Source organism: Macaca mulatta, chromosome 14 (assembly GCF_049350105.2).
Source record: "Macaca mulatta isolate MMU2019108-1 chromosome 14, T2T-MMU8v2.0, whole genome shotgun sequence".
NCBI lineage: Eukaryota > Metazoa > Chordata > Mammalia > Primates > Cercopithecidae > Macaca > Macaca mulatta.
In genome coordinates this window covers 119312866-119340083 of record NC_133419.1, presented here as the reverse complement: position 1 = coordinate 119340083, position 27218 = coordinate 119312866, and the positions used below count along the sequence as shown (strand labels likewise).

The 27218-nt window shown below is 54.2% G+C and overlaps 2 protein-coding genes across 52 annotated transcripts in view; one reads left to right on the top strand and one right to left on the bottom strand.

Annotated features, from left to right (window-relative positions):
• Positions 1–2909, top strand: part of TREH (trehalase) — a 35814-nt gene extending 32905 nt beyond the window's left edge. For both annotated transcript variants that reach the window (XM_077964479.1, XM_028834047.2), the window contains exon 15: positions 2622–2909. In XM_077964479.1, the coding sequence (XP_077820605.1) occupies positions 2622–2657 (36 nt within the window). In that variant the 3' untranslated portion in view covers positions 2658–2909. The remainder of the gene's footprint in view (positions 1–2621) is intronic.
• PHLDB1 (pleckstrin homology like domain family B member 1) overlaps positions 1–27218 on the bottom strand; it is a 52284-nt gene that overhangs the window by 10348 nt on the left and 14718 nt on the right. For 7 of the 50 annotated variants that reach the window (XM_015115872.3, XM_077964449.1, XM_077964448.1 and 4 more), the window contains 14 exons: positions 25146–25271; positions 21244–22589; positions 18110–18382; positions 17535–17675; positions 17292–17429; positions 14033–14191; positions 9979–10089; positions 9727–9816; positions 6610–6750; positions 5076–5216; positions 4829–4931; positions 3351–3645; positions 3176–3266; positions 866–1012 (listed from right to left, as the gene is read on the bottom strand). In XM_015115872.3, coding sequence (XP_014971358.2) covers positions 866–1012; positions 3176–3266; positions 3351–3645; positions 4829–4931; positions 5076–5216; positions 6610–6750; positions 9727–9816; positions 9979–10089; positions 14033–14191; positions 17292–17429; positions 17535–17675; positions 18110–18382; positions 21244–22589; positions 25146–25271 — 3302 coding nt within the window. Of the gene's footprint in view, positions 1–865; positions 1013–3175; positions 3267–3350; positions 3646–4828; positions 4932–5075; positions 5217–6609; positions 6751–7218; positions 7390–8982; positions 9127–9726; positions 9817–9978; positions 10090–14032; positions 14192–14533; positions 14663–17291; positions 17430–17534; positions 17676–18109; positions 18383–21243; positions 22590–25145; positions 25272–27218 lie in introns of all 50 variants that reach the window. The other 43 variants (XM_077964446.1, XM_077964453.1, XM_077964452.1 and 40 more) reach the window with 16 other exon arrangements.

The following is a 27218-nucleotide window of genomic DNA, read 5'->3' as shown; positions in this document are numbered from 1 at the left end:
TCCCAAACCCAATCCAGTTGACCTATCCCTTAGAATTTATTTTGTTGCATTGTAGGAAATGAGGGAGCTGTGATCACTGCTTGGGAAAGATTCCACAGGACTCCCAACCTGGGGAAGCCTACAGAGACCTAATCAGAAGGGACAGCCTATCTAAGTCCTACAGATTCTCATGGGGGGTTGTAGGTGTCAGGATTTGGGACCAGAGACATGGGCAGATTTCCCAGCCCAAACCAATTTCTCCTTCTGCTTTCAATTGTTCTGCTCAAGTCTCCTGTTTAAGGAGAAAGGGTAGGGCTGGCTTTTGGGCAAGGAGGGATTTCTGTCCCGAAGAGAAACTAGTACAGTTCTGTCTTGGAGATGTAAAACAAAAGTCAGAGTGAGGTCATCCACTGATGATGGGGACTGGAGATGAAAGGTCCTGTAGGGTGTGGGGCAGCACACCCTGAAGTTCCACATGCAGGAAGGGCAGCAGGGGAAGCAGAAGGGAAGGTGCAATGCAGGCTCATGAAGCAGATCTGAAGCCCTGGAGAGGCCAAGGGGAGCCACTCTGATTTTTGACTACCAGCTCCCATCTCTGGGACACCTATCCAGACCCTCTTCTCTGATCCTGGATGTCTGCAAGGTGGCCTGTCACATCCTTACAACCCACTACCCCAGCACACACACACACATTTGAACAGTCCTGGTAGGTCTATGTTTAGGGGTCAATGAGTCCCAGGTAGAATTCTGCTTGTGTTAAGCCAACAGCAATCTTTTCTGGAGTAGAACAGGTCTTACAGCCCAACACAGAAACCCTGGGGTCTCCCTACTTCTCTACAGCCCTCACCGTCAAGCCAACCACCACTGTGCTCCACCGCCCATTCACCTGGGAAAATTGTTTCTCCCGCATCTTGACCTCCTTCTCCACCAGCTGCTGCCTCCGGGCACTCTCACTCTGTAGCCTCCGTTCTACCTGCTCACGCCTCCGCCGCTCCTCCTCCAGGGCCTGCCGCCGCAGCTCCATCTCCCGCTCCTGCCCCCAAAGCCAAGGGGTCAGCACCTATGGCCATCCTCTTTCCCCCACTGGCCCTCGTCACACCTGGGCAGGGCTGCAGGAGGCATCCACCTCAGGGTAGTCTGGCATGAGGAGGCATCATCTTCAAAGCCCACCCTCTCCAAGAGCCCTGGCTGGTTAAAGAGAAATGCTTTAAGCATGACTGTCCTGACTTCAAACCCTGGCCCTGCTACCACTATGGGCTCTGTGATCCTGATAAAATCATTTAAACTTTGTTTTTTTTGTTGTTGGAGACTGAGTCTCACTCTGTTGCCCAGGCTGGAGTGCAATGGCATGATCTCGGCTCACTGCAACCTCCGCCTCCCAGGTTCAAGTGATTCTCCTGCCTCAGCCTCCCAAGTAGCTGGGATTACAGGCACCTGCCACCACGCCTGGCTAACTTTTTTGTATTTTTAGTAGACAGAGTTTCACCAGGTTGGCCAGGCTAGTCTCGAACTCCTGACCTCAGGTGATCCGCCTGCCTTGGCCTCCCAAAGTGCTGGAATTACAGGTGTGAGCCACCGCACCCAGACATTTAAACTTTTTAAGCCTCAATTGCCTCATTTGTGAAATGAAGTTAAGAATACTCATTCAGCCGGGCGCGGTGGCTCACGCCTGTAATCCCAGCACTTTGGGAGGCCGAGGTGGGAGGATCACGAGGTCAGGAGATTGAGACCATTCTGGCTAACACGGTGAAACCCCGTCTCTACTAAAAATGCAAAAAATTAGCCGGGCGTGGCGGCGGGCGCCTGTAGTCCCAGCTACTTGGGAGGCTGAGGCAGGAGAATGGTGTGAACCTGGGAGGCGGAGCTTGCAGTGAGCCGAGATCGCGCCACTGCACTCCAGCCTGGGCACTGAGCGAGACTCTGTCTCAAAAAAAAAAAAAGAAAAAAAAAGAAAAAAGAATACCCATTCCTGGAATTATAGTGAAAATGAAATTAGATCATGTATATAAATGCTCATTACTGATTCCAGTAGGAAAGCACTCGAAAAATAAATGGGGCTCTGACAATTGTATCTGAATTCTCGGAACATGGGTTATCTAGATAACTTTTTTTGACAGCTAATATATAGTCCTTTCCCAATCACTAACTGAAGGCCTTTTGAAACTCCAAATTAGAAACATCTGCTATCGAACTTCAAACTTTATGGGCACAAAGTGACTACAGACTAAGGTCAGAACTGAACTTATAAAAGCCACTATAAAAGGATTTTAGAAGTCATTAAAACAAATAATTAAATACAGAGCATGTCAGTGATGCTTTATATGTCGTAATTACTAATAAAGACCTCCTATACCATTAACTCCCATTTACTATTTCTTCCCAGCTCAAAACTCAGCAGAATCTCCTTTCCCCACATTTGCCAGGAGATGCTTACACATTTGCCATACTTAGACATAAATAAGATAGGAGGCATTCTTTTCTGGCTGGTCCTCCATTCAAACTGTCCGTATCTGTTTTTTATTAAATCCCTCAAACTGCTGACCTTACTCTCTGTGTCCCACTCTCATCTCAAACATGCACAGTGCCTCGAATGGTGGACACAGAACAGCTTCTACAGATCCTTTATTTATTCTCCTTCCTAGGCACACATTTCATCAGCCTGCCTATGCCCAGGATAAACCACGGGTCCCTCTTTGCTGAATCCCAGCTCCATGCCCATGTGAAGGAGCTGTCAGCCCTCTCTGCTCCCAAGGCTCCCCACCCAACACCTCTACTCTGACTTGGACATCTGCCTCCTCCTCTGGTCTATACTTCACCCACAGTTCCTGCCTTTCCTAACCAGTCCCAAGAGGAATGGCCTGCCATGCAGGTAGACAGGAATCAAAATTCCTGTAGTTGCCAAAAAGTCTACAGAAGTAAACATGCAAAAACTGGAAGTTTCCATACAAGAAATTATTGGTGGGAGAATGGTTACTGTGCTGCCTTCTCTGTTCCTAAGAGCCATGAAGTTGTAATCTCACCAAGGTTCCCTAAACCTGTTTGAGGAATACAACCTTTTAAAACATCTTCTACCCCAAGGGAATGTGGCAAGGCTAATATGGGTGGAAGGGCTTGAGGTGGAGCACAGGCCCTTGACAGGCAGCAGGCAGCTCTGTGCCCCATCACCTTCTGCCTCCCTGATCCAGGTCAGACTCACCCTCGACTCCATGAGCCGGTTCTTCTCTGCGTGAGCCTCTTTCAGCATCTTCTCCATCTCCTCGATCTTCCCCATGTCCAGACCACTCGCACTGGGGAGAGAAGGGGAAGAGAAGGTGCATCAAGGAGCTGAGGCGGTGGCTGAAGGAGGCTGTGGGCCCAGGCATGGGGGGTACCTGGACATGTTGTCAGGGGAGCAGGCCGAGTTGCCCCCAGTGGAGATGCTGGTCTCCATGCTGTCAGAGCTCTCCAGACTCAGCGTATCGTAGGCGTGCTCACCCTCCTCCCCACGCTCCCGCCCCACAGGCAGGTGGTGTAGGATAGAGTGGTGCATGAGAGTGGGGAAGCCCGAGGGGCCCGCTGGGAAGGGGGCTGCCCCGTGCAGGGCATCCCACTGGCACTGTGCCTCAGCTGCCGCTTTCTGCTTCAGCTCAGCCAGTCGCCGCCGTTGCTCTTCAATCACCTGTTGTCCTGCAGGAGAGACAGATGGGAGTCACAGTGGGCTCCCCACCCAGCTAAGGAGCAGGCCAGTGGCAGCACCACACACAGAAGGAGGGACAAGCAGGGAGAGGTTAACACAGAGCAGCCCCCTCTCCCCGCAGCTTCCCTAAGGCCCCTGCAGCTCTAGGCCTGGCTGCTCTGCCAATGCTTCAGTCGCCTGCACAACCGGCCACAGATGCAGAGTCTGGCTTCAGTGCTCTTTCGCATCCTGAGTCCACATAGGACACCAAACCTACCCAAATAGTGCCCGGGCAGCATGACAGCCAGCTGGCTCCAGCTCACAACCAAGGCCTAAGTAGGTCTAGGCAGGATGCATGCACCCACCCTGCCTGCTGGAGAAGGGAGAAAGAAGAGATGGCGGAAACCCCATGAGCACCCAGAATGCCAATGCAGACCCCCCTGCGATGCAGAAGCAAAAACAACAAACACGGGAAAGAAGGCAGGGGAGACACGGTAGAGCACAGCTGAGGGCAGAAGAGAGGTCAGCTGGAGGGGTGAGGCCAGCAGACACCCCAACCCAGCTCAGCCTGGGACCCTGCCTGCAGGCAGTGGGGACCTGGGCAGGACACATCATGCTGATGCCAGGGCAGGGGCTGCCTGGCCAAAGCAATGCCCTCTGTGACCAACGTTCTACCTGCTGGGTCGTCGGTTGGGAGGGGCTCGGCGGGAAGCGACTCGACTGGCGTGGGGGACCCCGGGCAGAGGGTACGGTAGAGACACAGAGTGGTAAGAGGAGAGAGAGGCACAGACATGGGCTTTCAAAACAACCAAATTGCACACAAGCAACAAGGACTCCTGGGTCCCCAGAGCCAATATCTCAGGCAACCATTTCTAGAAGTAATCAAATCCATCCCCTGCCTCCAGAGAGGGCAATGTCTAACCCGACTCAGGTCAACAAGCAGTTCCCTTATTGGCTAGGCTCTCTAGGAAAGATGTCACAGTCCCCTAGGCCCTTAGTCTCCAGCCCTGAAGGCTTTAGATAAATATCCAGGAAGCTCTTCTTTAGGTACCCACTCCTCTAAATCCTTTCTGCTCTGGCCTAGATCCCAATGAAAGGAAAAATATCCTGTGAAAGGTATGAACATAGAGGAAGCATGGCAACTATCCAGGGTCCCCTCAGAAGAGCAGGTGGGCTGGCGGGGCAGTCACTCACCCTTCTGTTGCAGAGCTAGTTGGCGCTTGGTCTCGATGTCCTGCAGCGTGGCTGCCAGGTTTCGAGGAAGGCTGCCCGTGCCATTCTGGGTGAGTAGAGCGCTCTGCAGAGGAATGGAGAGTTTGGACCTGGGCTCAGAAGGCCCTCACCCCCATTCCCAAGGCTTTTATGGGTGGTCTTGGCCTTTCCCCAGCATGGCAGTCTCCATCCCTTGCCACATGTGCAGCCCCACCCACTGTCCTCAGACCTTTGGGGAAGGGCTACGCCCCAGGGTAGCCAAGCTGAGCTGGGAGGAGGAGGAGGAAGAGCCAGAGGAGGAGGGGAGGGGGCCGCTGCGGGTCCGGGGAAGGGGGCTAGTGGCCTCGCCATCCATCTTGGAGCGGTAAACCTGGAAAGAAAAGATAGTGCCCAGTGACTTCTGGCTCCCCCATTGGCCACCTCCCCCATGTCACCTAGTCTGGCTGTGATCTGACGTATCACTCTGGCACTAGGCCTCAGGCCTTCTGGTTCTGACAACAAGCCTCCTGAGCCAGCCCAATGGCCAGATGCTATTGGCAGCTGCCAATTCTCCTTTCCATGCTGTTCCTCCCTGGGCCAATCCCTAGCCCAACCCTGGGTCTAAGAAAAGACCTGTAAACAGACCCATGCAAGGATTTAATGTCAGTCAGGCAGGGTTGTGCAGGAGACCAACTAGAAACTGGGTTCCCTCTGGTCCTAGCTCAGTCACACACCTCCCTACTCTGGGCCTTGGCTTCCTTCTCTGCAAAAGAAGGGGGTAGGACTAGACTAAATAATGGCCAAGCTCCCCTACAGCACTAGCATGTGGTAAATATGGCCCTTAGCGTCACAAACCCTGACTTGGCATAAGCTCTGCTACTTCTTAGCTGTGTGGCCTTGGAAAGATTACTTATCTTCTCCATGCTCCAGTGTTTCACCTATAAAATGAGTTAACTTCATGTACCTCAAAGGCCTATGGTGATGATTAAGAGAATCAAAACATGTTAAAGTCTCTAACCAGCTGGGTACACAGTAGAAGTCTTATATGATCAAACTCCTCCCCAAGGAAACATGAAATTTTAGCTGAGGTCACAGTCTTACAGATACAGTGCCTTCACTCAACGGATGATCTTAAATGGTCAATGTCAGGCACTGCAGCAGGTCAGTGGAGGAAACCTAAGGAGAAGACTAGCCCAGCTCCCTTTCCCACCCCATGGTCAGTTGCTTGCTGCAGGTTCAGGTAGGCCCACGCCCTCCATGGCAACTCTGAGGAGGCTTGGGCTCTCACTTCAGAGTCTTTGCCCCTTGTTTTCTGCTTCCAAGTGTCACTGCTGGAGAAACCAGGAGAACAAGCAGAGAAACCAGGAGAACAGCAGTTCTCCCAGGACACACTAATTCCAGTTGCCACAGGCCCAAGAGCCTGTCAGGCCACCAGACTGGGTGAGAAGCTCTGGGTGTTGGGAGCTGCCAAGCATAGGCCAGACCCACAGCCTAGCTCAGCACAGGGCACTGAACAGATCCCAACCTGACCACAGCTCCAGAATCCCCTTCCACCAGACACTCAATCAGACAGTTTTAGGCTATGGAGGCTGGCCCTCTGGTTGCCCAAATGCTAGGATAGCTGCCCAAGGAGTGACCTTCTCAGGGCCCAGAGGTGCCCTCATTGCCCTGACTGGGCTGACACCTCCACTCAAGGTGGTACTGTGTGGCTGATGGATTGGCAGGAGGAATCAGAGTGGACAGGCGCAAAGGCTGGGGAGGATGGGCAGTGAAGGAGGGGTTACCTGCAGCTGACGGGAAGCTTTGGCGGGCAGAGGCGGGGGAGAAGAGTGAGGGGAGGCTGCAGTGGGGCCAGTCCCCAGCCCGGCCATCAGCTCCTGGTACCACTGCTCTAAGTCTACAGCAGGGAGCAGCAGCTTCTCCATCTGGAGGTGGGAATGGGGAGGGGAAAAGGGGACAGGAGGGGAAGGATGGAGAGGAAAGGCCAGGAAATAAAGGGAAAGGAAAAGGCAGGAGAAGGGAGAAAGAAGAAAGAAGAGGAAGAAGGAGGGGAAAGGTTAAAGGAAGGCCATATCAGGGAAATGGACAGGAAGGTGAAGGAAGAAGGGGAGGAAGGAAGGGAGAAAGGAGAGCATCAAGAAAAAGAAGAGAAAAACAGTGAGACAACAGTTGCCCTGAATGTACTAAGGGCAAAGAGAAACAGTCAGGGTACAACTTCCAGACCACAGACATGTGCTACACCAGCCATGAAACCAGCCACCAGACAGAGCCTGCAGGCACTGGGCACTCCCCTTGGGCTGGCCAAGAGCCAGGAGGCCAGGTGAGCAGGAGCAAAACACACACGGAGCACACCAGTCGTGGGTGGGGGTAGCAAGAACTCACAGACCACCAACCTTGGGTGAAGGCGTGATGGAAGCAAACGAGGAGGAGGGCAGCATGGGAGGAAGGCAGGTGGTGGGAACCAGGTCCCGGGAGGCGGAGGCCCAGGGAGAAAGGCCTGGCACAGGGGCTGGGGGCATGGGCGAGGTGTCCCGCATCACCTTTAGCTGCTCAAGCATCACGTACTTGGGGCAAGGCCAGATGCAGGAGGGAATATAAGAGGTTAATGGAGCTAGAATACATAAGATGGCCCTACCCACAGGGGAAGAGAGGGAAAGGACAGGAAGTACAGAGCCTGCAGCCTAGGAAAACCAGTCCTCTCAACTCGATGCCCTCATCCTAGAGCAGAAGGCCTGCCCCTTTCCAGGCCATAGGAGCTGAAGAAAGCTCCCAAGGCCCCAGGGAAGAAAAGAAACCACTCCCAACCTCCCCTTATACAGGCTGCCCTTCTCCCTCTCTGTCGAACACAGATCCTTCTGTCCCCCCAGCTCCACCCAGGCCCAAGGGGGAATCTAGGCCATCCATAAAGAGGTCCTTGGGCATTGGTGGGCACCCTCAGTGGCTGGTACCTCACTGTCAGGCAGGGGCTGGGCGAGCACACTGGGGGGGGTGGCAGAAGCATAGGGGTCCAAGCGGGAACACAGCTGGAAAACTTCTGCCAGGGTCACATATTCCTGGGGTGCCCAGTGGAAGGGGTAGGGGTGGGCAAAGAAAGGGGTTAACAGGGTTCAACAAGGTGCCCAACACCCCAAACTCCATGCCAGGCCACAGGGCCATCACTCCAGGTCAATACAAACTCCAAGGCAGGGGTAGGGTGCCTGCTATGCCCATAGATGGCTGCAAGGAGTGACAGAGACCAGAAAAGGGCAGCAGAACCAACAGTCTGAAGGCTCCTCCTGCCCCTCCACTCTTGGAGCCACCTTGGCATCCAGTCCTGCCCCAAGCAGACCCTGAAGGCCCATACCTGAATTCGCTCTGGGCTGGGGACAGGCAAAGAAGCCCACAGAAGGCCTTTTAAGAGTACACTGAGGATCAGAACCCAGCTCCCAGAGAACCCCCATCCCCAACAACCTGGCAGTCCCCAGTGGAGCACACACATGCAGCATTGGGCACCAGTCACACCATTCCCCAGGGTCCCCTCACACCCCATCAGCCCGGGCAGGAGCTAGAAACAGGTGGGGAAAGGTAGAGACATCACCAGGGCCTGAGCAAGATGGGCTGTGAGAAAGAGGCCTTAGCAAGGAACAGCTAAAAGCCTAGCAGAAAAATGGGCCTACTGCCCAAGGTGAGTCCTTGGAAAGATGCCAACACATTCAACTGTGGGTTGGCAGAACAGGGACTGTCGTATTCATCACCTGTCCTTAGAAACTGAGCTTATCTGGGTGCTGGGAGCATGGTAGACTTCCACAATGCATGCTGAATCAAAGCGCAGGATCATAAGCCTGCCCTACCCAAGGCCCACCCAGGCCTAGCTCTAGAACCAGGTTGTCCTCTGGGGTCATGGAAAAGAAAAATGAGCCAGAGGGTCCAGCATGTTGTGAGAACTGATGAATGGCAAGCAGAATATAGGCAAATTAATATGCAATTCAATGGGCTGCCCAGGCACTCTATGGAATGGCGGCATGGCACACTCACACACACTCTCCCAAACTCTGGCCAGCCAAGAAACTATCACCACATGCCCTTCAGCTAAGCCCTGGGAGGAGCTGTAGGCAGGGGCTCAGCGGGCAGGCAGGCAGGCAGTGGGCAAAGCAGAGCACACAGTTAGCTGTGATTACCTCTTGTGCTTTGGGGCAGAGAAGAGTGGAAGCAGGTGGGGTTAAAGAGACAGAGGAGGCCCCAGCCTGAGAAGACCCTGGGAAAAGGCCCAGAGCCTTAGTCCCCAGCCCCATCTCTGAGGACTCGGAGATGAGCAGCTCGGCCTACAGAAAGGGGACACGGTGAGGGGCTGCATCCCTCACACTTGGCCCAGTTCCCCACCCCAGGCCTAAATTGTTTGTGTAGTGAGGCAGGGAGGGAGGGAACGAAGTTGGTAAACCAGATATGTTCTATTTGGAACTCACACACCAGACATACAGACTTGGGAAGAACCACTTAAGGGGCCTCAATATCCTCTTCTGAGACAAACGCCTAACTCAGGACTGAAGCCCAGGAGCCCCAGGATCAGCACTCCTATATCCACATGCTCCCCTTCAAGGTGAGTCCATCCAGCCCAGCCCCTACTAAGCCTCTGAGCTGTCTACCCACTCAACCCAGGCCCCTGAGTCCCCCCACATATATTCAGCCACCAAAAACAGGGAAATCAGTGGTCTCCTGGGAACTCCAAAGGCAACTAAACAGAGGCAGCTGGTGGCCATGGAAGATCAAATCCCAGAGCTTGGGGCCATTCCTCCTCAAATCTCTCCCATTCAGGGAGATGTCCCCATACAACCTCAGCCACTTGGCTGAAAGTGCTGTGTGTTACTCAGAGCCTCCCAGGACACCCCCTGGGCCTGAAGCTGCGGCTAACCCAATCATGATACCTCTTTGAGGGTCGATGTAGTCTTCGGGAAAGGCCTGCCCCCCGTGAGTGAGTGGTATCTCCTTTCCAGCACAGTCAGTTTCTCCTTCTCCTGCAAGCCCAGAATGGCAGAGAGTCAAAGAGGAGTGGGAGCCAGGAGACTGTGTGACAGGAGCCCTGTGCTCCACCCCAGCACGTTTGCACCCCAGCCCTTCTGCACTCCCCTCCCATTTACCCTACTCAAAATCCCCCAGCCCAACCTGAGGGACCCTACCTTTTGCAGCAGCTGTAAGGAGGCATTCTTGTCCCGGGCCAGGCGTTCTGACTCTTGCACGGCCTGAGCCCGGATCTGCCCAGCCTGACTGTCCAGGACGGCCAGGCGCTCCTAAAGGAGATGGGGTGGTTGATCAGGCCCTGGGGAGACAGGGCTGAGCTCAAGGTGAGAACTAGCTGGCTCTCCTGCCCAGAGACTCAAGGCTCAGGTGAAGGGGATCAACCAGCTCTTCTGCTTGGCCTCAACTCACCCTAAGAAAACACAGGCTGCCATGTGGGCTCCTTCCCTCAGGCCTTCCTCCCTCCCTAGATCAACGATCCCTGTGCCATTAGGCACACCACTCAGATCCTCTAACTTCCCTTCCCTTACCCCACAACCAATGGGTCCCAAAGCCTAGAGACACTCCATCTGCCTCATTCTCCCTGTCCCAACCCCACTTGCCACCACTCAAATCCAGGCCCTCTGCTTCCCTGGTCTGGACCTTCTCACCAGCCTCTGCTTCCACTCTCTCAACTTCCTGATTCACTCCACACTGTCACAAATGTCTTCCTAAGATGACTTTGAGGTTTGTTTGCTTATCTGAATTTTCTAATCTTTCTAAAAAGAAAAATTACTTTCTAAAAAGGAATATTACTTGAATAATTTTTTAAAAATCCACAAATAAGATCAGATCATGCCTCTCCTCAAAATCTTTCAGTGGCTCCTCATTACACACAGAATAAAGCACAGACTCCTTACCAGGCATTCGGGGCTCCCAAACCCTTTGCAGCTCCCCTCCCTCCTACCGCCTCCATGTCCTCTCAGCTCAGCCACACTGTACACTCAGCTGTGTAGCTGTAAACTCTCAGGCCTTTCTTTTTTTTTTTTTTTGAGACGGAGTCTTGCTCTGTTGCCCAGGCTGGAGTGCAGTGGCCGGATCTCAGCTCACTGCAAGCTCTGCCTCCCGGGTTCACGCCATTCTCCTGCCTCAGCCTCCCGAGTAGCTGGGACTACAGGCGCCCGCCACATCGCCCGGCTAGTTTTTTTTGTTATTTTTTAGTAGAGACGGGGTTTCACCATGTTAGCCAGGATGGTCTCGATCTCCTGACCTCGTGATCCGCCCGTCTCAGCCTCCCAAAGTGCTGGGATTACAGGCTTGAGCCACCGCGCCCGGCCACTCTCAGGCCTTTCTTATGTCACTTCCTTAGGCCAGAAGAGCTGTCCCAATCTTCTCTACCTATCAAGAGCTTACTTATCATCTAAGATTAGACCAAATGCTACCTCCTCTCCAAAGCCTCCCTTGATTGCCACTCAATTTCTTTGCTCCTTCCTCTGTGCTCACATTCTTCTGTATCACCATCTGCCTCTATTATTGTTATTTGTGAATATATCTGTTACCACTACCACCACCCTGCCCCAAACATAAGATCCACATTGTCTTTTCTGTCTTTATACCCTCATTAGGGCTTTTAGAACAGTACCTGGCTCAACAATCATGTGCTAAAAGGAAATGAAAAGATAATAAGGGGGAAGGACGAGGGATAGGAAAAATGGGCTGGGTTAATCCCAGGAGGGCTTCCTGAAGAAGGCAGCCTTAATCCACCACCCTTAGGAGCAAATCATGGGAAAGGAAGAGTTAAAGAAGGATGATGTCCTAAATCTGGGGTCAGTCCAAAAGAAGACCAAAGTAGGCTGGCCGGGTGTTGTGGCTCACGCCTGTAATCTTAGCACTTTGGGAAGCTGAGGAGGCTGGATCACCTGAGGTTAGGAGTTTGAGACCAGCCTGGCCAACATGGTGAAATCCCATCGCTACCAAAAATACAAAAATTAGCCAGGTGTGGTTGGGGGCACCTGTAATCCTGGCTACTTGAGAGGCTGAGGCAGGAGAATTGCTTGAACCCGGGAGGTGGAGGTTGCAGTAAGCTGAGATACCATTGCACTCTGGCCTGGGTGACAACAGCGAGACTCTGTCTCAAAATCAACAACAACAACAAAGTAGGCTGGGCAGTAATCCTCACTGCAAGAGCCGCCATCTACTAAGAACCCATTAGGAGCCAGGAACTCTGCTAAATGTTTTGCATTTGTTATGTCATTTAATAAGCTCCCTTATGAGGCAGCTGCATTTATATCCATTTTACAGGTGAGAACACCAACATATTTAGAAGCTAAGATCTCTTAGCCAGCTAAGTGGTAGAGCAAGGACTAGAATCATCTATTGAACTCCCAGGCCAGTACTCTGAGCCTGAATCAGAGTGGAAAGGGCAGGGGAGCACAGGGCACCAGGGTAGACAGAGCCTAGGTGGGACACTAGGGTCTGAGAATGAAAGCTGGATAAGGTTCCTAAGGAGGAGCATGGGGAAGAATGTGATACCCCAGGTCCCAGGGGTTTAGCTCCGGTTTCCCAGGAGCCAGCGTGGGTGTGGGAAGAGGAATCCACTACTGCCAAGCCCTCCCAACCTCCCTGGAGCTTATACTCACCAGAATCCCAAAGGGATGAGATTAGCTGATCTATAGCTCCCTACCTCCAGGAAGAAGGAGGAAGAGGCTAGAGAAGTGCCCACCCCTAGCCTCAGTGCAGTACAGTAGAAGGAACATGGGATTTGGGCCAACAGGCCTGGGTTCCAATTCTGACTCTGAAGCTTATATTATGGGAGGCTTTGGGCAAAATGTGTAGCTTCTCTTACTCCTAGTTTCCTTGTCTATAAAATGGGGATAATAGCACTTGTCTTGTGATACCATCCTAAGGACAGCATGAGGTAATCCAAGGAAGGCTCCCAGCAAGGTGCCTGACACACACTCATGTGCTTAGGTGTGTCAATTTTCTTCCTTCCATGCATCAGTCAGTGCATTTGTAAGACAGCAGCTCAGGGAGAGAAGCATGGGATCTGGACTCAAGGAAAGTCCAGCAGCTCCCCACTTACCACCAACCCCAGGCTAGCCAGCAAATCTTCTAAGTCGCCAATTTTAGACACCCCTCCCCAATCTCACCATGCTCACTTCCTCCATACTAACTGCAGTCAGGCATAATGTACATGCATGTGTGCATGTGCCTGGCCACAAGCTTCAGCCATAAGGGTGGAAGCTGCTTGAGCCATCCTCTCCAGTCCCTCTCTCACCTCTTCCCAACCCTTACTAACACATACCTCCTCCCAGCTTTACTCCCCACCCTCACACACAGGCACCTGCGCCACCATCCTGCGGTCTGGCTGAGATCAGGAGCAGACAATCACAGTATCTAGCTAGCGTGTCAGAGCCAACCAGGCCACAATACGCAATAACCCTTGTTTTACAGCTCGGCCAAGGCAGGACGGAGCCATGGCTGGAACCCAAATGAATGCCCTTTCTTTTTTTTTCTTTTTGAGACGGAGTCTCGCTCTGTCGCCCGGGCTGGAGTGCAGTGGCTGGATCTCAGCTCACTGCAAGCTCCGCCTCCCGGGTTTACGCCATTCTCCTGCCTCAGCCTCCCGAGTAGCTGGGACTACAGGCGCCCGCCAACTCACCCGGCTAGTTTTTTGTATTTTTTTTTTTTTAGTAGAGACGGGGTTTCACCGTGTTAGCCAGGATGGTCTCGATCTCCCGACCTCGTGATCCACCAGTCTCGGCCTCCCAAAGTGCTGGGATTACAGGCTTGAGCCACTGCGCCCGGCCATGAATGCCCTTTCTAGGGCCCCTAGCTGGCTCTAATATCCAGATCTCAAATCTTTCTGTGTGTCCCAGCACTTCCACCAGACAAGAGCTCTGCACGCACGGGGCAAACCTCCTCCTCCTCCATCTTTCACCTTCCTGACAGGCCAGTGCCAGCTCTGAATGGGAGCAGAATCCACTTTCCACTGGAAGACCGAGGGGAGTCAGAGCTTAATAATAATAGCTATTCTTCACCGAGTGCTTACTACAATCACATCTTATTCTGTCTTTACATCTTGTTTAATTCTCATAACAACCTGTTATAATTCTCATTTTACAGACAAGGAAACCCAGGCACAACAGGCGAAGTTAACTTTTGTTAAGTCATTGGTATTCAAACCCAGGTCACAGGCCTCCAACAGTACGCAGCAGGGAACGGGGTGGGGCACACCTTCCTCTTGGTGATGCTGCGGAGCAGCAGCTCAGCCTTGCTCCGGAGCAGCCCCTGACCAGCCAGCTCACGCTCCTCCTCCACGCGGCTCTCCCGCTCCAACTGCTGGAACTCCAAGTCCTCAAAGACCTTTGTCTCAGTCTCCAGGGCCTCTGCCTCCTTCAACGACAGTGACAAAGGGGGTTGGGTGGTGCTTGCAATGCCACTCTGCACCTGGAAGGCCAGGCCACAGGGACATGCGTTGTATGGGGCTGGACCCGGGGAAATTGGGTAGGAAACCTGCCTTCACCCAGCTCCCGCTGTACTTGGCCTTGCCCTTTCGCGGGCATCATGGCCTGGAGCGCTGACCCCCCAACCTTCCCGGTTCCCTCCAAGCCACAGCACCGACCCTGGTGTCCGGCAGGTACTGCAGGGGCCAGGTGGTCCCGTCCCACCGCTCTCCTCTCTTCCTTCTGGGGCGTGGCCCGCGGGGGCCGGGGGTGGGGGGGCGGTGGAACTGACCCTTCTCAGCTGCTCCTGTAACTGTTCCCGCACTGACTCGGGGCAGTTATCGAGCTGCGTCTGGAGCTCGGCGTAGAGCGCCTGGCGGGCCTCCAGGTGCCTCCGTCCCGCGGCCAGCTCCGCCCTCTCCTGGTCGGCGGGAGGGCGAGGGAGAGGGCGGGGCACAGGGGAGAAACAGAACACACACTCCTCAACTCCGGCCCGGCAGCGGCGGGAGGGGAGCGCGGGAGGGAGGCCAGGGCGGGACAGAATGGGGGTCGGCAATGGGGGTTGAGAGAAGAAAAAAGGCTGGAATCAAAGAGGAGAATAACCAGGTGAGGAGAAGAAAAGAGTAGAAAGGGAAAGTGAGGAGGGAAAGAGGTGAAGAGGCAGAGGGCCCGAGGCCAGGAGCTGAAGGGTAACACAGCAGTCAGAGGTGCAGGGGGTGGGGTAACACAGGCAGAGGTGTGGGGGCAGGGCACAGATTTTGGTCTCCTGGGGTCCCTTAAACTGAAATTGTTGGGTAGGTCCTGAGAAAAGGCCCTCTGTTTTCTCTCCAAACCAGTCAAGGCTGGTTCCGCATCACAGAATCGGAGCCTCCAGTTCTCATCCCTCCCCTTCTACCACAGCCCAGAGACCAAAATTTAACCCAGGGTAAAAAGTGATGGTGAAGGTTAAATCCAGGGTTGGGCGTGAATCAGGAGCTGAGGATGTTAAAGCAGTGTGGCAGAGTGGACCCCAGCCCAACACCCTTGGCCTCCCTCCCCTCCTGTCCAGGGTCAGGGTGGGGTGTTGGCCCTGCAGGCTGAACTTCAGGGATAAGGGTTGCAATTAGTTTGGGCTGTTGTCATGGTAGTAAGACTCCCAGGAGTGGGTACAGAGGGGGTGGACTGTTCTGTCTGGGGTGAGATGACACCTCTGAGGGCGGGAAGGGGGATGAAGGGAGGGTTTGGTGAGTCACCCCTCAAAGGACAGGCAGAGGAGAAACTGTGATTACTGATTCCAAAGTCAGAGTGGAGCCATGGGCTGGGGGCAGGGGAGGGAAGCCGAGTGAACCCTCCACACCACTGCCATCACTACCACCATCACCACCACCACCGTCACTACCACAGCCTCAAATAACTTCTTTCTTCCCCACAGAGAAAGTGAAATCCAGGCCTCCAAAACACTCCAGGTCAGCGGGAAACGAGATTAGGCAGGTTCCTTCTGAAATGCTGAGCTTTATCCCTGGGAGTGAGGCCCTGTGCTGAACCCAGTCACTCCCACCCCTCTACCCAACTCATCTACCCATCCCCAGAGAGGAGGACCTGATCAGGCCAGTTGCTGAGGTTTAGGTGCTTCCTCAGCCTTGGACTCAGGCTGTAAAATACCCTGTGTTATAGGTGGCTCGGGGTGAGGGGAAGAGTAGGGGCTACCCATTACCAACCTCTGATGGGTATCTGAATTTAGGAAGCCCCAGGGGAAAGCTAGGAAGGGTAGCCACTGTGTTGGCAGAGAAGTCCTGTTCAAGCCCTCCAAGACCATGCCCACAACTGGGCCTCCTTGCTCCTTGGCTCCAGAAGGCAGGCAAGGGAATAGGTGGAAGACAGCCTGGTCTGCTGTACAGGAAGCTGCCAGGAAGCTTCCTTGAGTTATCTTATGCTGTCCTCAGACAGTAGCCTAAGACAGCAGCCTAGGCATTTCCAATGGGAAGAACTTCAGTCTGAGCAGCGCCACAGCCAAGCATTTCCCCCACCCTTATACCCCTCCTGCCAATGCCCCCTTGAGTAAAGTTGAGCTACCAGTCCTCCTGCCAATTCCTTTCATATCAAAACTCTGGGGTCCCACACCAAGAAAAGAAGGAGGCAGCATTAGAGGGGAGAGGCCAGGGGCACGGAGGCACCCATTGAGTTAGTGCAAAAGCGGGCATGGCTCAGCCCTACCTGGGTGGCACTGGCAGTTAGGGGCATGCGGAAAGCCCAGGTCAGTGATTAGAAGGGGCGTTAGTGTAGGCCTAGTTGGCAAGCATGAAGTTAATTTGGCACAGAATTTGGGAGTGTGGTTTTGGGGGCCAGAGCCAAAGCTCCAAAAAAAAACACAAAAAAACCAACGGGTCAAAGAATTTTTAAGATCCTCAAAATTGAGGGCAAGAGGAAGAAACTCAAAAAATCCAGAAGGAAAATTAAATTATTGGAAAAATACTGTCAGATCCAGAAATAGATGACCCCTCTCCACTTCAGAGCTTTTGGCACGGTGTTGGCCATCCGGGAGTGGCCCCTGCAGGCTGGCACGAAATCTGAAAGGGGCAGGGGCAGGAGCTAGGGTCACCTGGGACAGGAGGCTGCAGATCCTGAAGGCTCAAGGGAAGCAGAGGCCCGAGGGTCATCTCCCAAAGATCACAATGTAAGCACTTGTGGCATGCTTGGAGGGAGATGTTCTCCAGATGGTGGGACCCAAACTTGAATCACTCCCCAGTGTCAGTCCCTCGGGCTGTGCTCACTGCCCAAGAAGGGGCTTTGGCACTTCCTAGAAGGGCCTTAAAGGGCCTAGGATGGCAGGCACCCAGAGGTAGCACACAGACCCAAACAGAGACCCCAGACACCAGCCCAGCCCCTGGCAGTGCCCTCCAAGCTGGTACCTTCCACAGAGGAGGACAAGTCACCCTGTCCCTGGAAGGCCACAGAGACCACTTGTACTGCAGAATGGATGATGAGGTGAGGGGTGCAGGGCCCCAGAGAAGACGTTTCTCCTCTCCCAGGCCACTGGTACCCAGCACTAAGCCGGGCCAGGTGTGGGTTACCTTGTCCCTCTCCTTCTGGATGCCTGTCTCCAAGGCCACCAGCTTCTCCTGCAGTTGATCCACTGCCTTCTGCTCCTTCTGCAGCAGTGCCCGCTCTGCCTCCCTCTCTCCCTGCAGCAGTGCTCGCTCCATTTCGGCCTGGGGGCAGACACCAGGGTCCCCATCAAAGCAGATGACTGTGGCCCCTCTCTGGGGCCTTCAGTTGGCCTAGGGAAGAGTCTAGCTCGGGCCTTCATGGCTCACCTCTCGGGCTGACTCCTGCAGCTGCTGCTCTAGCTCCTTCACACGGACCTTGAGCTGTTCCACGCGCCCCAGCACCTGAGCCCGCTCCTCTTCCAGGGCTAGCACCTCTCCCTGGAGCTTGGTGCTAGGTGTGTCTTCGTGCTGTAGGGGAGGGAAGCTATCAACTGAGGAAGCCTAGAGCTTTTTGGAGTCAGACCAAGAAAATGGATCACCTGTTCCTCCACGCACTTGCTGAGGAATAGCTGGACTGAGACAGGAGGCTAATTCCCTGCCCCCCCCACCCCTACCTTTGAGGGAGCAATAAGGGCTCTGCTGAAGATAATAAAGATTTACCACTGAGTGCCAGGCCTGGGTGGAGCCCCATGGAAAGGCAGGTCATAAAGCATATTTATAGCTTGGGAAGCTCATCAACACCTCCCTTCTCTTCCTTGTCTCATTTCTGCACCTCTGCTCTCGAATCTCTTCCCAAACTTGATCCTTCTCCTCACTGGACCTTGGCATTCAATACACTAGCCTCTTCTGCCCCCAGCAGGTCCAACCTCAGCCTCTTTGTCTTGCCTACCCCTCCATCTCACCTCCTGCTGGGTGCTCTCAGTGCTGCTGCACTCCTCCTTGAGATTTTCCTCATCTGAGCGCTCCATACTCTCCCACAGGCGTTGGGTGGCAATTCCAGGCTCCTCGATGCTCCGCCCAGAGGCCCCTGCAAGGCCTCGTGAGGGCCTCCGGCCTGCCAGTGCCAATGCTACGGTGGCCTCCCCAATGCTGGGGAGCTCCCCGGCCTCAGATCCCCCATCAGCCCGGCTGTATTCGGCACACAGGTTCAGGATGGTCTCCAGGCGCTGGCGTTCCTGGGGAGGATGGACAGAGCAGGACATGAAGGGGAGGAAGCTGAGCCCTGGTGGGGATAGCGCCAGGTTCAGTATCCTGTCAGGAGGGAGAGCAAGGTTACTGGTGGCTAGGTCATCAGTGTCAAGTCAGGAGATGCCTGACTCCAAGACCTGGGGGAGGCAGAGGGAAATAGGGTGCCCCAGAAGTGGGCAGGAAGAACCAGGCTGTTGTGCCACCTGTCCACATTGGCACAACAGCCTGGTTCTTCCTGCCCACTTCTGGGGCAGCCCCTTCCGTCTTCCTGTTCCTTTCTTTTTTCAATCTACCCCAGGACAGGGCTTCCTCATGGACACAAAGGAACACACCAAACACATACGGAAACATATTGTTAAGTAGACTACAGACCACAATGAGACACAGATAAACTCGGGTGCTCATCCTAACGCAGGTACACACAGAACTACAGACATGAGGACACACACTGACACACCAGCATTGATGCACAGGCACACAAGGACACAATATGTGCCCTGGACTTGCATTAATAAGCAGGTACAAAGACACCAGCCCTGACATGCACAAATGCACACTGATGCACACTCACAGATAAACACAGTCTAGCATACAGACAGGTGGGCACGTATGCAGACAGACAGGGCTGGAAAACAGACCCACAAGCCCACAGGGACCAGACACCCAACCACAGACACACATGGAGAAGAGGTAAACCAAGGACATGGCCCTCTGTCCCCACCTCAGCTCCAAGTTACCTTCAGGCAGCCCTTGGCTGTTTATCAGCAGGATGGGCTGCTACCAGTCCTTGAATGCCCAGGCCCATGAGTGAGTACTCCCATGGCCCTACCACTTCATCCACCCCTCTCCACATACACACCCACCCAGATACAGTCACCTCTCAGGGGCCTAGGAAGTAAAGGAGGGATGATACAATCGCATTCCTGGTCTTTGTCGCCTTCTCCTGCAGGCCTATCTATAGGCCTGAAGCCTGGCTTGTGAGGCTCCCATGGCTCTCTAGGGTCCCTAGATCTCCTCAAGTGTCTCTCACCACTTACATTTTGGCCATGAACCCAAACCGCAGGAAGTGGAGAGAAGGCTGGAGAGGCGTTCTCATACACTTACCCAGCTTCCCTCCTGTTGCTTGCCCAGTTCCATGGCAAAAAAAAAAAAAAAAAAAAAAGGAACAGAGCCTCGGCACCTGGGAGGCTGGGCCAGTGCCTCCGCCCCTGCCCCAGGACCCAGATAAGCAGCCTGGTTGCAGTGGGAGGGGCAGGGCGGGCAGCCTCCAAGACTTAAAGTGGCAGGTGAGGCAGGTCAGGACTAGTGGTAAGATGTGTGCTTATGTGTGGGAATAGGGTTGGGGAGACTGATGGAGGAGTTGGGGGAGACTGTGCCTGCCACTCTGCCTGTGCCAGGCTTACTGCCCCCTCTCCAGGATGAGACCCCAGCTTAGAATGGCCATGCATTCCCATCTAGACCAATGCAAAAACAGTGAAGAGAAGATGCAGCAGGCCGGGCGTGGTGGCTCAAGCCTGTAATCCCAGCACTTTGGGAGGCCGAGACGGGCGGATCACGAGGTCAGGAGATTGAGACCATCCTGGCTAACACGGTGAAACCCCGTCTCTACTAAAAAAATACAAAAAGACTAGCCAGGCGTGGTGGCGGGCGCCTGCAGTCCCAGCTACTCAGGAGGCTGAGGCAGGAGAATGGCGTAAACCCGGGAGGCGGAGCTTGCAGTGAGCTGAGATCTGGCCACTGCACTCCAGCCTGGGTGACAGAGCGAGACTCCGTCTCAAAAAAAAAAAAAAAAAAAAAAGAGAAGATGCAGCAAAGGAAAAGACGGAATCTGCCTCATCTCACCCCCATCCAACACAAACACACAATCCTATACCCTCATCCAAAACTGTCCCAACCTCTTCCAAAAGCATCTCCAGATGCTTCAGTTCTGGTTCTCATCAGTTCTGATTCTCCTCCTCAAACCAGTCCCAGGGTTCCTGCTCACCTCCCAAAGAACCCTGTTCTGCTTGCAAGGACAGAGGGCAGAATCTATTCTTCTGTACATGGGCTCGACTGTGTACACACCAGCCAGAGCCCCTTAAGCTCCCTGAGTTATCTGGGGAATCCTGGCCCCGACCCAGCTCAGATGCCATCTCCAGGACAGCTGCCTAGAGCCACACCCGGCCCCTGCACACACCCACACGCATGCACACGGACGCACACAGTCACAATTACAGAGGCTGGCTAATGGTTAGGCCAGGGTTGCCTATCCTGCTCTGTCCTTCTTCCCTGCCACCCACACTCCTAGATGATACTGCCTGGGCCAGGGTGAGCAGCTCCCACCCACTTGTAGACGCCAAAGAGAAGCAAAAAAGGACAAGGTACTTTTCTAAAAAAAAGTCTTAGAGTCAGGAGACTTGGGTTCCAATTCCAGCTCTGCCAGAACTTGCTGTGTGACCTTGGACAAAGCCATTCCCCTCTCTGAGCTTCAGCCTACTCAACCTACTTCAACTTGCTTCTCAAACTGGGAGGTTCAAGGTCTTACCATACCTGTGGTATGTTTTCCTAGAGCTTCACTGTGCTTGAGTAAACAATGTGAAATTTAATTTATACATTAAAACAAATGCTATGTTGAATAAATGCAAAATTAGCACGAATTTAAAATAAAGCCTTAGAAATTTCAAAAGAATTTCTTCTTCAGGGCACCAGAACCATAAGATATTGATCACTAAAGTGTATCCTGGAGGTGGGGAACCTTGAGAAGCCCAAGCCCTGTTTGAGGGCCCCTCCCGCTCTGCCAGCTGGCCTGCTCGAGCCCTGGCAGAGACTCTGCCATGGACAGTGGCAAGCCTCCCTGGCACCTGCTCACCAGCCTCTCCATCTCCTGCTCCCGGAGCCGCTCTTGGCGCTGTCGCCGGTGGTACTCCAGGAGGTCGTCCTCATTGTCACTGATCTCTGTGATGCTATTTTTCCGCTCCCTTGTGACAGGCACCCGCAAGTCCCCGCTGGAGAGCTTCCTCTGGACACAGGGACTTTGGCAGGGTGAAGCCCCAGTAAGAGAGCCCAGACTGTAGGCTGGGCTCAGCCTGCCACTGAAGCTGCCCTTGCGGGGTGCCAGAGACTCACCCAGTGTGGGTGAGGGGCTCCGTGTCCTACGGCCTCGTGCCCCCAGCGTCAGGGAGAAGTCCTCTGGTGAAGCCCCATGGGCTGCCCAGCGCCGGGGCCGAGGACTCTCTGCCACTTCCCTGCTTAGCTTGGGATCTGGGGTGGTCCGGGTGGGCAGTGGGGAGAGGGCTCGCCGGGACAGAGATGGACTTAAGGGGGGTAGTTCTCGCATACTGTCCAGGCCCCGCCGGCCCAGGCGGGGACTCTCAGGAGGCTGCAGGGTACGGGTGGCTAACCCATCTGAAAATGTTCGGCCCACCAGCTGGCGTGAGGGGCTAGTTGTTAGCACCCGCTCACTGCCTGGAGGCTCACGGAAAGGGCTGGGAGGGCGGTCCTGGAGTGTGCCAATCTTGTTTCGGGGAGCAGGGACTGGAGGCTGGAACTTAGGGCTGCCAGGGATGCTGGTGGGTTGACTGAGAGCACCAGAAGCTGGGTATTCACTCAGGCTGATGGCCACCACAGGCAGCTGCCCACCCAGCCGGGGGCTCTCAGTGGCTCTCCGGGCCTCCGCCAACACAGTAGCTGCAGGGCTGTCTGTTAGCAGACCCCGGAGGCCAGGGCTGGGAGGCCTCTCATGGCCCCCTTTCCTGCTCAGCCGAGGACTCTCAGAGCGAGCACCACTTGGGCGGGACTGTGGGGGCTGCAGGGCCAGATGGTAGCTGGAGGAACGGGCAGGTACCAGCGGGGGCACAGAAGGTCCTGGCTCTTGCCCACTGGGTGAGTGACTGGCACAGCTTCCACTGCTGGCTGGTGAGGAGAGTGGAGAGAAGGCTGGAGAGGTGTTCTCATAGCTGGAGCCCACAGACATGGCACCAGGGCTGGTTGGGGGAGACAGCAGGTAGCGCCCACCATTAGCCATCGGCGACAGTGGAGAGGTTGTGGCAGGCTTCTTGCCAGCAGCTCCAGGCTCCTCTAGCACCAGTGAGTCCATGATCTCTTGCAGGTCCTTCTCAATAGAGCTCACCAGGGAACTGTGGCTGGCACAGGCCGAGGGTCCCCGTGTTGCAGGCTGTGGGGTGTGGTTCCCATTTACCAGACTTTCTGATTCTGCTGGAGGGAAATGCAAAGGTCTTTGACTTTGGGGAGCTGCATATGCATAAGAGCCAGGGCACTAGCCTACTTCCTCCTAGCACAGTGAGACTAACAGAGCTCTGGAGAAGAAGCCAGGAGATCTGGTTCTGGTACCACCTAGCTCTGCCACTGACCTGCTATGCAACCTTAGCCAAGTCACTTGTCCTCAGTTTCTCCTTCTGTAAAGGAAGGGAATTGGCAGGGCCTTCCTGCCTGTGACTTAAAACAGTTAACAGTGATAGGCACTCTAAGCCTATTGTTGTCAATTCACCCCAAGACTAGACTCCTCCAATCTATATCCTATATCCCTCCTCAAGAAGGGCAGGTAAGCCAGGCACAGTGGCTCACACCTGTAATCCCAACATTTGGGGAGGCCGAGGTGGGCAGATCACTTGAGGACAGGAGTTCAAGACCAGCCTGGCCAACATGGTGAAACCCCACCTCTACTAAAAATACAAAAAATTAGCTGGGTATGGTAGCACACGTCTGTAATTCCAACTACTCAGGAGGCTGAGGTACGAGAATCACTTGAACCCAGGAGGTTGCATTGAGCTGAGATCACTCCTGCCTCCTGGGTGACACAGCAAACTGTCTCAAAAAAAAAAAAAAAAAAAGAAGAGGCCAGGCATGGTGGCTCACACCTGTAATCCCAGCACTTTGTGAGGCTGAAGTGGATGTATCACCTGAGGTCAGGAGTTCGAGACCAGCCTTGCCAATATGGTGAAACCCCATCTCTACTAAAAATAAAAAATTAGCCAGGTGTGGTGAAACGCACCTGTAGTCCCAGCTACTTGGGAGGCTGAGGCAGGAGAATCACTTGAACCCAGGAGGTGGAGGTTGCAGTGAGCCGAGATCGCGTCACTGCACTCTAGCCTGGGCGACAGAGTGAGGCTCCATCTCAAAACAAAAAAAAAGAAAAGGCTGGGTGCGGTGGCTCAAGCCTGTAATCCCAGCACTTTGGGAGGCCGAGACGGGCGGATCACGAGGTCAGGAGATCGAGACCATCCTGGCTAACACAGTGAAACGCCGTCTCTACTAAAACATACAAAAAACTAGCCGGGCAAGGTGGCGGGCGCCTGTAGTCCCAGCTACGCGGGAGGCTGAGGCAGGAGAATGGCGTGAACCTGGGAGGCAGAGCGTGCAGTGAGCTGAGATCCGGCCACTGCACTCTAGCCTGGGTGACAAAGCGAGACTCCGTCTCAAAAAAAAAAAAAAAAAAGAAAAGAAAAAAGAAGGGCATTATAAAAAGAAGATGGGCACCTGCTGCAGAGCTGGCCAGAAGTTCCAGGGGCTCCTAGTCTAATAGTACGTCAGGGCCTCCCACCATAGGAACCAGAGGCCCAGGATTAAAAAAAAAAAAAAAAAGAAAAAGAAAAAGCCTCCAGGGCTGGGCGAAGGGTGTGTCTTCATCCAATCAGAGGTAGGGGAGGGAGCTGGTGCTAATGGCTGGTTCCTGGAAGCCAGGCTGCCAGCAAGGAGGTGAAGCTCAGTGCCTCCAATTATCCCATTAAGCCATGCCAGCAAGAGCCTGCTTTTGCCATGCCTCAGCCCTAGTCAACCATACAAGAGTCCCTGGAACCACTGCCCCAAACAGCTAAGGGAGTGACATGACAAGGCTGGGGTGAGGGCAGGGTAAAATTAACTAGGGAGTAGACTGGGAAACCAGGCTTCTGAGCCCCCAGAGGACTGGAAAAGATTGAGGGTGGGGAGAAGAGAAGAGAAAGACTTTGCAAGACTGAGTCTGGGTCCAAAATTATGGGGACTGTGTGGGATATAGTCAGAGGGGTTGCCATGGATACTGGTAATCCCAGTGACCATTCACCTTTCTTCAGGTCCCCAGGCTATCCACTTAGGCTGCTGCTACCACCCCCCTAGGTGTACCTGACATCCATGTCCATCTGTCACCTGTCACCCCATAGCCATCTAAATGCCAGCACAAAGTCTGAGATGGTAGACCCAATAATAGCCTCCTGGTCTGCACCCCATCCCCTATGCAGCTGGGCTGAGGGGGCCTGTGTTGGTTCCCCAGAACAATCACCAATTCTTTTCTGGGGATCAATAATTCACACACAAAATACAGCTGCTCCACTGAGTCATCAGCGGGCAAGGCATAGAGTGAGGGTTGGGCGAGGCCCAAGGACATGATCCCCACCACAGCTTACAGGGAGTTCAACCTAATGCTTCCTTCTGCCCCTCAGGACACCCTAGAGGGTGAGGCTCCCTGTGGTGACACAAGTGGGCCAGAGTTCCAGACACTGAGTGGCAACCTCCAGGGCAGTGGGGTACAAGCTGGCAGAGCCCGCCATCCCTTAAGACACATAATTTCCCAGTTTTACCTAAGCAGCACTGCCTTGGTTAGCTCTCGGTGGTCCCACTGCCTGGCATTCTCCACCAGCCCATGGCCGGTGGCAGTGAGCCCAGACCTTAGGTATTGTCTTGCCCTAACACTCCAAGTGTGGCTGAAATGAGCAAGGAGGACTGCTGAAGGAACACCACCAACCCAGCCCCCTGTGCCCCCCCCACTCTGGTACCTACCAGGAACAGGGCTGTAGGGGGGCCCAGGGGCTCGGCCCCCTGCTGGAATCATGCTTTTCATCCACTTGGCTTCAGCCGGGTGGTTAAAGCGAAGGAAGGTGGACTGACCCAGGCACAACATGCAGCCTGCAGAGAAAGCAAACACTTGAATACCGGGTGTGGTGGCTCACACCTGTAATCCCAACACTTTCAGAGGCAGAGGCAAGTGGATCACCTGAGGTCAGGAGTTCGAGACCAGCCTGGCCAATGTGGTGAAATCCCATCTCTACTAAAGATACAAAAAATACAAAAATTAGCCAGGTGTGGTGGTGGGTGCCTGTAGTCTCAGCTACTCAGGAGGCTGAGGCCAGAGAATTGCTTGAACCCAGGAGGCAGAGGCTGCAGTGAGCTGAGATCACGCCACTGCACTCCAGCCTGGGTGACAGAGCAAAACTCCGTCACACACAGACACACACACACACACAAAAATGTTCAGCGAACACCGACACCCCTGTCCCCCAACCCCAACCTGTATGCATGATCCATCTATCTGCCCCTTGGGGAGAAGGGTAGAAGAGTCAGTCTGAGAGGCAGCAACTTCCAGGGTCACACAAAAAAGCTCTGAGATAGGGAACAAGGGGAGAAACCATAGATCAGTCCGATGACCTGGGGGGGTCCTGAATTTGCTCCCACTCTTTATTGTTTTGTGACCTTAGGAGAGCTGTGTGCTGCAAGTCTAGGGAGCGATCACCACCTTTCTTTCTGACTAAGCACCTTCTGCATGCTCCCTGGTCTCCCCTGGCATCAGGCCAAGACTAGGCCACTGGGCCCGGCCTCAGCCAAGCACATTCCCAGGCAGTAGACACAAGCCCAGTCCTGCCCAGGAAGTGTGAGCACCTGGAGGGGGAGGGCATGTGGGAGCTGGAAAATGTAGCCAGGGGCACCAGGAGTGTGCACAGTGGCAGGTGTGCCCACAGGCATCTAAGTGTAGCTGGCAGAACTCCACCTCCCAGCCACACCAGGTGCTGGCGGGCTCCCGCAGAAGATACTATATTGGGAGAAGCCAGAGCCCTGTTGCTCTCTACCACCAATCCTTCCAATTTGTCCACACCCCTGGCCCCCGGTCTCAGCCTTGTGTCTACCCAATCTGGTGCCACTTGGCACCCCAAGCTTCACGTCAGTCTAAGACTGGCAGAGGAGTCTACATTCCTGGACGCTGAGACAGTTCAGCTCAGGCAGGCCACAAGGGCAAGGGGCATCCCAGGCCACGTGGGTACCTTGGCAGGTCCCTAACTAAGAAGCTCAGGAGCCTGTTCCTGGGATCCTGGGCATTGCTTGGGTTGGGGATTTAGTAGGCTGAGAAGCCCATGGCAGATAACCATAGTGGATAAAGCCACTCACTATCCTGGCATACACAAAGGCCCTCCCAGGTAGCCAGACACCAACAATTCTAAAGGATAGAGAGGGAGCCTTCCCTGCCAAGTCACCAGTCAGAGAAGAGGATCCCACAGTATTCATAACTGGAATAAATGATAGCCAACCACACTGTCCACATAATTACAACCACAGCTGTTTCAGAAAGAGCCCTGTCAAGCCCCTCCCCCTCCTTTTAGCCATTTAACAAGCTTATTAGTGATGAGTTCACAGGGTCTAGACAGACCCACTCAACCCAGGGTCATGGGTGGTGGGGATCAAGAGCCTGACCACACAATCCAGGCCGGGAAGGAGGTGGGGAGTCTGAGTGGATTCCAGTCCAGCAGTGCCAGGCCCACCCAAGTAGGATGTAGGCATCTAGGGATCCTTCGGTTGGGCCCCTATAGCTGTGTGTTTTCTGCCCCCTCCTCAGCCCTTCACTCTCCCCCACATAAGGGGGTGTGGCCATGCTGCCTCTGGGCTATAAATAGTGATGCCAGGCACCAGAGCTGGATCCGTATTAATAGAGCAGGCAGGAGGGCAGCAGGACTGAGAGCAACCCAGCTCCTGCCCAAATTAACTTTCTATTTGCATGCAGAAGCTTCAGGCATTGCCCCAGTGCTGGCCCCTACAGCCCCTAGGGGTCTGGCCGGCCTGTTTCTGGGAAGAAGCCTCCTCTCT